General features: G+C 40.5%; 1 protein-coding gene across 1 annotated transcript in view; it reads right to left on the bottom strand.

Annotated features, from left to right (window-relative positions):
* Nucleotides 1-1720: 1720 nt before the first annotated feature.
* GDF10 (growth differentiation factor 10) overlaps nucleotides 1721-12991 on the bottom strand; it is a 54182-nt gene continuing 42911 nt past the window's right edge. Inside the window, exon 3 of the mRNA XM_040320821.1 lies at nucleotides 1721-4216. Coding sequence (XP_040176755.1) covers nucleotides 4025-4216 — 192 coding nt within the window. The 3' untranslated portion in view covers nucleotides 1721-4024. The remainder of the gene's footprint in view (nucleotides 4217-12991) is intronic.

Below are 12991 nucleotides of genomic sequence, written 5' to 3'. Positions count from 1 at the left end.
TTTGGAACTACATTTCCCATAATGCTCAACTACACTACAGAGTACATGAGCATCATGGGAAATGTAGTTCCAAAACATCTGGGGTGCCAAGGTTCACCATGCCTGGCCTAGGCCATCTTTATGTAGAGCAACAATTCTTTTTTTCAGATCCTAAGAGTATTTTGCCACGAGGTGCCATGTTGAACTTCCAGTGACCAGTATTGGAGAGGGATAACACCAAATGTAACACACCTGCTTACCATTCACACCTAAGACCTTGTAGCACTAAGGAGTCACAAGACACCAGGGAGGGAAAATGGCTTATTGGGCCAAATTTGGACATTTAGACTTACGGGTGTACTCACTTTTGTTGCCAGCAGTTTTGACATTAATGGCTGTGTGTTGTAGAGAGCGGACAGCAAATATAAACTGTTATACGAGCTGTACACTTACTAATTTACATTGTAGCAAAGTGTAATTTCTTCAGTGTTGTTACATGAAAAGATATAATAAAATATTTACAAAAATGTGAGGGGTGTACTCACTTTTGTGAGATACTGTGTGTGTGTATATATATACACATATACATATACACACATGCACTCAGGACTGTTTCCTTTCATACACTCTGATTAAAGCTTCCGACCAGATCCTTTGAAGGGAGGAGGAGAGCTAGCGGGAGTCACTGCTCTGACTCGATCATTTTCATGTGTAAATTTCCGCTTGAGCTACTAAACACTGTAAACAATGGGATTTTAACAACATAATGTAAGGAGACACAAGTCAAATAAAAAAATTATTGTCTAAAGCTCTACCTGCTTGCTGTGTGTGACAATATATAATATTAACATATATACTTGTTATATGCAGCATTTTAGATTTACCTAACTGAAAGAGGAAAAAAGATTTTAATTTTTTTTTATTACAGACCATAATAAATAAAGAACATTTGTACAAAAGCTCTAATTCCTTTAAAGAGGGTGCTGGAAGGAAAAATAAGGGTTGCTATGAGATTTCCTTTACAAAGTAGAGGGGTTTAACTCAGTCATTTGAATGTCTATATATGCATTGACCTTACTGGAGGTTTTCAAAAAAGTCAGTTAGGCAGTTCTGAAAATTTTAGATGACCATTATTGTTACAAAGATAAAAATCTGATATTATGATGATGATATATAATGGCAAAGATCGGCACATGAAAAGAAACACGTTAAAAAAAAACCACATCATTTCCAAACTTATTTTTGTAATTGACAACCAAAATTGCCAAATGTATCCTGACAATTTTATTAATTGTGGTTAATTGGCAGTCTGTATATTCGACTCTAATGCCGCGTACACAACGTTTTTCATGTCATGGAAAAAAACGAAGTTTTTCTCTACGTGATTCCTCTCAAGCCTGCCTTGCATACACAGGATCGTGATAAAAAATGCTCGAGCAAAGCGCGGTGACGTACAACACGTACAACGGCGCTATAAAGGGGAAGTTCCATTCGAATGGCGCCACCCTTTGGGCTGATTATGCAAATTTCCCTTCTCATAACTTGCTTTTGAGCATATGCGTTTTTTTCCCCGTCGTTAAAGCCTACACACGACCATTTTTCACGACGAGAAAAACTACGAGAAAAAATAGAGCAGGTTCTAAATTTTTAATGCCCATTTTTCTTGTCGAGAAAAATGCTCTGGAGCCTACACACGACCGTTTTTAACGACAAATTAAAAAAATTGCATTTTTCACGTCATAAAAAACGGTCGTGTGTACGCGGCATTACAGTCATCACCTTGTCCGTGATTACTCTTTTTGTTCTAAAACAATGTCATCCAAGTCTAAAATTAATTTTAGCATTCATTCGCCACATTCACTCGATTACAGCCGCTGCATCAATTATGGCTATAGGAAAATGTATATGTAGGCTTTAAAAAAAAAAAAAAAAAATTCTATTGGTTGAACCAGATAACCTTGGGCCTTTTTGGAATTTTATGCCATACCAAACAAATTTGTAATATGTTCCCTCCCCCTCCTAATACCTATGCTGACTTGTGTAAGTAGGATATACTGAATTACCTATTTTCAGATTGCTCCAGTCCAAACATGTGATCTTGCTTCCCAGTGTCAGTCAGTAGTGGAGAGCAGGGATAGCCAACAACTGACAATGTCACCCCTCTCAGGTATTCTCAGTCATTGTCTTCTCCCCTGCAGCCACCGCTAGCAGACACAGGGGAGATCATATGCCTAAACCAGAGCGCATGAAAATAGGTAAGTATGCACATCTTTCTTACACAGGTTAGTAAGCATAGGAGGATTTTTAAGATTATTTATGTATAGCCTGAAATTCCAGTTAACAGCTAAATTCCAGGCTAAATACAATTTAATATATTATTTTAAAAAAGAAAATATTAATGCAATTGACCCATTTGTATTCAAATGAACTAAACAGGTTTTTCTACTTTTCTTGCACAATAGGAAGATGCTAACATGCTCTCCAGTCACAGTTGCACATTATAACACTGTCGGTCATCTTTAACAACCATTTCTATATTTGGCTAGTTGATGGCTGTTGTGGGTAACTTGCCCTTTCAATGTCACTCATTGATTTACTAGAAAAGTCCAAATAAGCTACCAAATTAGACTTATTCAATTAAAAAAAAAAATTCTAAAGTGCCTTGTATTGTTTGGTACTGCCTATCATGTAGTTTCTGAGTCTATTTAACCTGACAAAATGTATATATTTTACAGACAGGAAGATCAGAAGCTCTATTTTAATATGCTAGGAAACATATGTATTAATATTGATATCTGTGAAAGCTATCCTGTAAACAGTAAAGAAAAAAGAGACTACATATATTTAAGGCTATGAATTATTTTTCAAATTATAAATACAATGACATTCATTTAATATTTTATCTAATAGATTTAAATATTAAGTTTAATAATGGTAAAAAAAAAAAGTCTAAATTCCATAGTTAATAATAGAAAAATGGTTTCCCTTTTATCAATACTTTAATCAAAAATGTCCTACAATAATATATATTACATCAATGCAGCAAAATATTAAACTTTCAGTTCTGCACTTAGACAGAAAAATGGTAAATAGGTTTATTTTCCAAACTAATTCTTCTTCAATTTAATTGGTGAGTGTTCTTTCATTGTTGGGAAGGGGTCAAATTATTTTTTATTAAAACCGCCTGAAGTAAGACTTTAAGGGTTAAAGAAGCTGTGTAATATTAACTGTAAATTTATTTTAACATTTGTGCAAAGCAAATGTTTTAATGGCTTCCATATTCTGCATTGTACAAATGTCAAACACCTAATAATAAGGAAGCAACATAATCTGAAAATAAAGGATTCTCTTCTTCTCACTAGCTATTAGGCGGCTCTCTGGCAAGTACTTCTCTACAGGGTCCACCTTGTCTGTTGTTAGACCCCCTCCTTTTACCCCAATGCTTATGTTAGGCTCTAAAACTGCCAGCTTCAGAGCTGTCCAAAATGGACGTAGACACTACGGAGGAAACCTTGCAGCTCTGATTATATCATCACTCCCCTTGCAATCAACTATGCATGTTTTCACAATTCTTCTAAGCTACGTGTACTTGATTGGAATTTCCACTTTCATTGTGAGAAGTACCCATAAGTGATAATTTTACTAAAAAATTAAATAAAAGTAACTGCGATATGCAGTTCATTGTACTTTTATTTATTTTTTAACATTCATAATCACTTACAATCGTAAATTTCAATGACCTATCTTAACACAATTTAAATGATTTGAAACCAGTCAAGAAAAATCCACATCCAGATACATGCTTTTTCAGTGAGAGTGGACTAGTCTCTGCTCTTATACCACAAAATTACTGACCAAGAACGTTGTGTCCAGTGACACATGAATGTATTCAAATGTTTTTGCCTGGAATGTTCCTGTAATTGTTCATCCCCTAGCAATCCTTGTTCAGAAGGGTTAATGTAGGGCAGACAATGACTAGAATACAGGCCCCAATTGTTCATGACCTGCTGGCAATAGAAGATTGGTACATAGGTTTCTTGGTTGATTATCTGCAGGAGCAACTCTCTACAGACATGTTGGGGTAGATTTTCAACACCACATTTCGGCTTTCATCCAAGAAAAGAACACTGAGAGAACTCATTTTGTCAGGTGTACAACAGGGCTCTGGGACTCCAGGTATTATCCCTACAGCCTTGACAATGCTCTGAATGGTTGCATGGTTCGAAGGTCGGACAACCTGTTGGGAAAAATAAAGTAGAAGGATCAGTGTATATCTGCTAGTAAAATTCCCATGTTCTTGATGAAAAAACTGTCTAACAATAGACTTCACTGAAGTGAGCAGTGAACAAATTGATTAACACATTAGGCACCAAAGATGTAATAATAAAATATGATATACATAAACAGTAACCATTGCAACTGTCAAAAAGATACTGCTACTTTGTCCATTTAATAAAAAATGCAGTGTCAGCTGATAGCAACCCCTTCCCCAAGCAAGATATACGCATCCATCACCACTTCATGCGCCATCAAAACCCAGTTACTTGAGCGGGCTTCTGGATATAGAAGAGGATGCTAGCAGCCAATCCCAAGACAGTAATGCTGTCACATGGGGAGGCCTTTCCTCCCAAACGCATTGGCTGTGTATTAGGTACCCCTCAATAACCACCCAGACTTCATTACCTGGGAAAGGTCATTGATGTCATCCACTCTGATAAGCTTTGACACCATACGGCATCTAAGCTTACCCAGGGTGAACTCCTGTAGCAGTTAGCAAAGCAATGTGATTGTTTGAGGGACATGGGCTATTAGCAACTAACAACCCTAAAGCAGCAAAGTGACAATGTCTCTTTTAAGCCTTTAATCCTGCTGTTAATTACAATATTCATCAATTCAGGAGCTCACCAAAGGTGTGCAAATTAACATTCTTCGGCATGGTGCATCAAACTGAGGGAACAATAAAATATCTATAGATACTTTTTTTTTCTTTAGTTTTGATAGAGTAGGGAAATGTAAATCCCCTGTTGTGCAGGGTACCTAAACTAATGTCAGTTCCTTATTAACTGTGTGCCCCCCAATGGGTTTCCCTAAACAAACCGTTGTACCTTTAGTGTTCTGTCAGCAGTAAGCCTTTTCACTCAGCAGCAGACTCCCACAGCAGGGAGAGAGCCCTGAGCATTAGTTATCTCACATATATAAAGACCTGTACACAGTTGAGACTAGCGATGAGGTCTGGCTACTACGTATGATATGGACCTCAAAATAGGACTTTATCCCACCCAAAGCTCTATAAACTCTCTGGGCTCCAGGATCAATGGCAGGACGTGTCAAGATTCTGAGAAAACAAAAAGGTTTTACCCATATCAGACATAAACCCTGGAGCCCCTCACCATGTGTACATAGGTAAAAAAAACCTGGGTAACATGTACATGGCATCATAATTCTGTAAGGCACTGCTCTACATCAAATATTCTCTCTTCAACAAAGACATCAGAATCCTTTATAATTGATTCACCAAAAACTTACCCCCTTAATTGTATGATGCATTTATGTTTTTAGCCCCTAAAAGTGTAAAAGTTTAAGTTTATTCACAATAAACCTCATTATTTGCAGTTGCCCAGTTACTAGCGCCTTTAGGTCAGTTTGTATGTTAAGAACAGCTTACAAGGTCAGTAATCCACAGTGCGGATGGTCAGGAGCTCCAGGGTTTACGTCTGATATTTCGAAATACCTGGGCTGGTGATTAAAGGAGATAATCTTATGACAAACATTACAACAGACAGTTGTGGTGCCTGTACAAATGTTTAAGACACCCACAAAGCGAACGCTTGATATATAGACTTCTATAGCCCTGTACACACGATCAGATATCTGATGGAATCTAATCCGATGGATTTTTTAGTCGGCTATCCGATGAAGCTGACTTTCATCAGTCTTGCCTACACACCATCAGTCAAAAATCCGACTGTGTCCAATGCGGTGACGTAAAACACTACGACGTGCTGAGAAAAATGAAGTTCAATGCTTCCGAGCATTCAGTCTATTATGAATGCTGCTGCCAGACTTATCCACCTTACCAACCGCTCAGTATCTGCCAAACCTCTCCTCTAATCCCTAAACTGGCTTCCTATCACCCAGCAAATTAAATTCAAAATACTAACCACAACCTACAAAGCCATCCACTCTGCCCCAAATTACATCACCAATCTTGTCTCCAAACATATCCCAAACCGTCCTCTCCGCTCTTCTCAAGACCTCCTACTGTCAAGCTCTCTTGTCTCTTCCTTCCATGCTCATCTCCAGGATTTCTCCAGAGCCTCTCCCATCCTCTGGAACTCACTACCTCAACCTGTCCGGCTATCCCCTTGTCTTGCTACCTTCAGGCGATCCCTGAAAAATGTAGCCTGCTCGGATTGGCAGAGGTCGTTACTCCAATCCGAGCAGGCTTAGCATGCTCTGTCATCACACAGTGCATCGGGATTGGCTAAGCGGCGCATATACAGAATACATGCAGTCGTACAGAGCACCCGGCAGCTGATATCGATCGTGCAGCTGCTATACCCGGCGTATAAGACGACCCCCGGATTTTGGCTGTGAAATTCCGGTGTAAAAAGTCGTCTTATACGCCGGAAAATACGATACTGCTCCCAGTTCTGCATGCTCTAAACCCTAGACAATGGTTCTGACTACCAAGACTATATTGGTATTCACATCATTAATTATGTAGCCAATTGTACAAGCCCTGTCTGATAGACAGGAAATAGAGCCTCACCATGAACAAACATAGAAACAAGATAAATAGGAACAATGTTTTTGAAAATTAACCAAAACGTGCTTTCGTAACACTTGTGTTCAGCAGTTCTCTTTAACCTGCATATACTGTATAAAAGCATATAAAACTATAATTCCTCTTCTTTCGAAAGACCTGGTGCTACTGGCATCAATTCAGATTCTCGTCTGCATATAAAAACATTGTAGCAATTCATATTCTGGAAATTGGGGCAAAGGGTCTGAGCCTATTCAACCGCCTGGTACACTTGGTTTCACTTTTCTCTGCCACGATTTTCTAGCTCTTCACTAACTTTTTCTTCCTCTTATTTTGTCTTCTTTATTTCCCTAATCAGTGTACTCTTTTTTTTCCCTCAAGTTTCCTATCCCTGTTAATTGATTGAAATTAATAAAAATTATTGAAACAAAAAAGTTTCCTATCCCTGTCAAGCTGGCCATACACCAAGCGAATTTGACCAGTTTCTCATGAACCAGACAAAATTTGCTTTGTGGATGGCCCTGTCTTCCCCTTCCATGCCAACATCCTTAGATTAAAAAATAAAAGGAGCCGACTTGAAAATGGTCATCACAACAGCACCTGCAGTCAATCAGATGGGGGAGCTCATGTCCATGATGTGGAATAAATTGACAAAGCCTTTAAATGAACCACTATGGCTCAAAATTGATATGGTCCAGAAATATTTAGACAGAATAAAGGTGAATAAAGCACCGGGACCAGATTGCATCCACCCACGGATCCTAAAATAATTGAGCTCTGTCATTTCAAAGCCATTGTTTCAATTTTTTAGGGACTCTTTAATGACTGACATAGCACTGGATTGGCGTAAGGCCAATGTGGTGCCTATATTTAAAAAGGGATCAAAGGGCCAGATTCATGTAGAAATCTGGCGGCGTAACGTATCCCATTTACGGTACACCGCCGCAAGTTTTCAGCGTAAGTGCTTGATTCACAAAGCACTTGCCTGTAAACTTGTGGCGGCGTAGCGTAAAGCCATCTGGCGCAAGCCCGCCTAATTCAAATGGGGCGTGTATCATTTAAATTAGGCGCGTTCCCGTGCCGAACGTACTGCGCATGCTCCATTTTGAAATTTCCCGCCGTGCTTTGCGCGAAATGACATCGCCCCGACGTAATGTTTTGAACGGCGACGTGCGTTACGTACTTTCGTATTCCTGGACGACTAACGCAAAAAAAAAATTGAAATTCGACGCGGGAACGACGGCCATACTTTAACATGGGCTGTCTAATTTTACACCACCTAAATAGCAATCACAACTTTACGACGGGAAAAGCCGACTAGCGACAACGTAAGAGAATGCGACGAACACGCGTACCTTCGTGGATCGCCGTAAACAGCTAATTAGCATACCCAACGCGGAAAACGACGCAAACTCCACCCAGCGGCCGCCGGAGAATTACACCTACAATCCGAAGGCGTACGAAGCCGTACGCCTGTCGGATCTATGCCAAAAGCCGTCGTATCTTTGTTTGAGAATTCCAAATAAAGATACGACGCGGCAAATTTGAAAGTACGCCGGAGTATCAGTAGATACTCCGGCGTACTTTTTCTGTGAATCTGGCCCAAAGTCTTTGCCAAGTAACTATAGACCTGTTAGTTTAACTTCTATAGTCGGGAAGATACTGGAGAGTTTAATAAAAGACCACATGGATGAGTTCTTGCTGGAAAAAAATATTTTAAGTAACAGACAGCATGGATTCATGAAAGACAGAAGTTGGCAAAAAAATATTTTTTTTTTTCTGAAGAGGTGAGCAAAATCTTGAACAAAGGAGTGGCTGTGGACATAGGGGGCCAGATTCAGATAGGTGAGCGGATCTTTAGATCCGCTTAACCTATCTCATTTACGTTACGCCGCCGCAAGTTTTTGAGGCAAGTGCTTTATTCAGAAAGCACTTGCCTGTAAACTTGCGGCGGCGTATCGTAAATCCCCCGGCGGAATTCAAATTCCGCGGCTAGGGGGCGTGTAAAATTTAAATCAGGCGCGTCCCCGCACCGAACGAACTGCGCATGCGTTGCCTGTCAAATATCCCAGCGTGCATTGCTCCAAATGACGTCGCAAGGACGTCATTGGTTTCGTCGTGAGCGTAACTTACGTCCAGCCCTTTTCTGAATCGACTTACGCAAACGACGTAAAATTTCAAAATTCGACGCGGGAACGACGGCCATACTTAACATAGGATACCCCTCACACAGCAGGGGTAACTTTACGACGGAAAAAGCTGAACGCAAACGAGGTAAAAAAAATGCGTCGGGCGGTCGTTTCTGAATCGGCGGAAATCCTCATTTGCATATTCGTCTCGTAAAAAAAACGAAACAACACCTAGCGGCCGGCCTGAAATTGCAGCCTAAGATCCGACGGTGTAAGACACTTACACCTGGCGGATCGTAGGGATATCTATGCCTAACTGATTCTCTGAATCAGTCGCATAGATACGACCGGCAGAACTCAGAGATACGACGGCGTATCAGGAGATACACCGTCGTATCTCTTTCTGAATCTGCCCCAGTATATTTAGATTTTGACAAAGCGTTTGACACAGTTCCCCACACACAGCTCATGTGTAAGGTAAAGTCTAAAGGCTTGGATATCAGTTTGTAAATGGATAGAAAACTGTCTAAAAGACCAAATTCAGACAGCAGTGGTTAATTATACTCTGGTTATTAGTTGTGTACCCCAAGGTTCAGTGCTGGGACCCTTACTTTTTAATATATTTATAAATTATATACGGTAGAGTCTGGGATTAAAAGTACCATTTCAGTGTTTGCCGATGACACTAAGCTATGCCACTGAATAACATCCTTACAGGAATGTTTCCGATTTACAATCCAAACTTAATGCACTGTTCATTGAGCAACTGTGTGGCAAATTAGGTTTAATGCACTTGGAGGGCTAGAAACATGCATGCATCTTACAAACTATGAGGAGAATAGCTGGGGGAGTCAGTGGTGGAGGAGGATCTTAGTGTTCTAGTAGATCATAAGCTTAATAAGCTGCAGTTTCCAAAGCGAGCAAAATCCTTTCCTGTATTAAGACGGGTATAGACTGCAGAGAGCGATATTATTTTGCCCCTGTACAAATCATTAGTAAGACCTCATGTGGAATAGGCAGTTCAGTTCTGGGCACCAGTTCATTAAAAATTATATTAAGGAACTGGAGAAAGTGCAGAGAAGGGCAACCAAACTGATAAGAGGCATGGAGGAGCTCAGCTATGAGGAAAGATTGAATGTATTCACTCTTGAGAAGAGGAGAATAAGGGGGGATATGAGCAACATGTACAAATATATAAGGGGTCCATACAGTGAACTTGGTGTTGAGTTATTCACTTTAAGGTCATCCTAAATGCATATAATATAAATGGATACTAATATTTATAGGTAAAGTTGATCCAGGGAATATCCAATTGCCTCTTGGGGGATCAGGAAGGATTTCCCCCCCCCTGCTGGAGCAAATTGGAGCATTATTGTTTGTTTGTTTTTTGCCTTCCTCTGGATCAACTGTGGGTAGAGGATGGTACTGTAAATATAGGATTGTATAATTAATATTTTTTTTCCTTCTGTTAGTTGAACTAGATGGACTTGTGTCTTTTTTTTACCCAGACAAACTATGTAACTGTAACCATATATAATAGCTGCAGATTCATCTATCTGCGCTGCATAGCATGGATGGAGGAACCTGTTCGAATTTTTTCATTCAGCTTGCAGTCTGAATGGGAAAATTCTATCAGTGTATGGCCATTTTTACATTGCCCCTGTCCTTCCTTCCTCTACGTTCTTTTTATCCCCTCTTCCCCTCCATTCAATATCAATAAAATAGGGGACTCTCTTGAGTCCCAATTAACTCTGAGCACTCATAACAATGAACACTAACCATGACCCCTCACAGGACTCGGACAGTCTTTCTGATCTTGTTTACTAGATGTTCTGCAGGTGTGTAATGGCACGATCTACCTATTTGCTAACAAATAAAATGGCGAAATTCGAACCGCCCTCATCACGTGACCTGCTTCATGGGTCACGTGATGAGTGAAATCCCGTGATATCCACTGAACCTCACTAATGACTGTGCTCCCAGGAGACTTTGCGATCGAGTCCCAGAAAACAATGGAGCGCTTGCAAAGTTAATGACACGCCCACTCCCGCGGGAGGGATACCCGGAAGTGCCTGGTATTCCCAGAGGAATAAAGGTACTGTAATCGTTTAAAACATTTTTTTATAGTGGACTTTAAATGTAGTTAGTGTGGCGGTCTTAATCAGATACATTCTCTATTGAGGGTGAACCTCCGCTTTAACTGTACCTCAACTGCAGTCCATGCACCTCTTGCAGGCATCCTCTGTGTACCACTTCATAGCTCCCTGCTACATGGACCCACACCCTCACCTCTCAATTGGGGAATCTCCCAGCATCTGTATGAAGCCCTCCTGTTTCCTAGCCTGAGACTTCCTGGCTATTGGGTGGAGCACACCTGTCCCCTGAATGGAGCACACCTGTCTCCAAATGTGAGCCCTGAACTATGCCGATGCCTTTGATACAAATTATTATAAATTGAGTTGCAGTAAAGTGAGTAAAATAAGTATTTGATCCCAAAGCAAAACAGGATTTAGTACTTGGTGCAGAAACCCTTGTTGACAAGCACTGAGGTAAGACATTTCTTGTTGGTTATGAGGTTTGCACACATCCAAAATCCCTACTGAGATCAGTAGGGATTTTGGTCCATTCTTCTTTACAGATCTTCTCTAAATCCTTAAGGGTTCTTGGCTGTCACTTGAGAACTCAAAGTATCAGCTCCCTCCATACATTTTCTATAGGATTAAGGTCTGTAGACTGGCTAGGCCACACCATGAACCTTAACATGCATCTTCTTGAGTCACTTCTTTGTTGCCTTGGCAGTATGTTTTGGGTCACTGTCATGCTGGAAGACCCATCCACGACCCATCTCCAGTGTTCTGGCTGTGGGAAGAAGGTTCTCATCCAAAATTTACAATATATGCCCCCGTCCATTGGACCGTCAATGGGGCAAAGTTGGTCTGTACCTTTAGCAGAGAAACAGCCTCAAAGCCTCTTCTTAGGGTCATAGTCAGAATTTTTCTTTCTCTAAAAAACACGGCAAGTCGAGTTCATGCCAAACAGCTCAATTTTGGTCTTATCTGACCACAGCACTTTCTCCCAATCCTTTTCTGAATCATTTGGATGTTCGTTGGCAAACTTCAGATGGGCCTGTACATGTGCCTTCTTGGGGAGGGGGACTTTGCGGGTGCTGCAGGATTTCAATCCATGGCGACGTATTGCGTTACTAATGTTTTTTTCAGGGACTGTGATTCCAACTGCTTTGACATAATTCACAAGCTCCTCCCATGTAGTTCTGGGTTTATCCCTCATTTTTCTCATGATCATCCTTACCCCATGAGACAAAATCTTGCATGGAGCTCCAGACCGAGGGCATTTGATGGTTATTTTGTATTTCTTTCATTTGCGAATAATAGCTCCAACAGTTGTCTCCTTCTCACCAAGCTTATTGCTGATGGTCTTGTAGCCCATTCCAGCCTTGTGCAGGTCTACAATTTTGCCCCTGATATCCTTTGACTGCTCCTTGGTCTTGCCCACGATCGTGGTTTGATTGGAAGAGATTCTGTGGACAGGCCTTTTATACACAAAAGTTGTCGTTAGGAGCAAACTCTAATCTGGCTTTTTTATGTTTCTGTGTCAACAGTGGGGTCCTCCTGAGTCTCCTACCATAGCGTTTCTTTTCATTCAGATGTATAGTACGAGCTGACACAGTTGTACCCTGTGCCTGAAGGTCAGCTTGAATTTGTCTGGAAGTTGATCAAGGTTCTTTATCCACCATTCAAACAATATTTCATTACAATCTTTGATCAATTTTCGTCCGCGGCCAGGTAGATTAGTTACAGTGCCATGGGCTGTAAACTTCTTGAAAATGTTGCACACAGTGAATACAGCAACATTAAGATCTCTGTAGATGGACTTGTAACCTTGGAATTGTCTATGCGTTTCCACAATTTTTGTTTTCAAATCTCAGACAATTCTTTGCGGCTCGTTCTCTTTCTCTGCTCCATATGTCACAACACAGACACACAAAAGAAACGTTAAGTGAATGTTTTACCATTTGAACTGGTTGCCGGTGTGATTTCTATATTGTAAGCACCTGTTAATTGATACAGGTGAGTTTAATTACAAATTACAGGAGCAT

The sequence above is a fragment of the Rana temporaria genome, chromosome 8 (assembly GCF_905171775.1).
Source record: "Rana temporaria chromosome 8, aRanTem1.1, whole genome shotgun sequence".
In the NCBI taxonomy this organism is placed as follows: Eukaryota; Metazoa; Chordata; class Amphibia; order Anura; family Ranidae; genus Rana; species Rana temporaria.
Note: the sequence above shows the minus strand (reverse complement) of the source record. Positions and strands in the feature narration are given on the sequence as shown.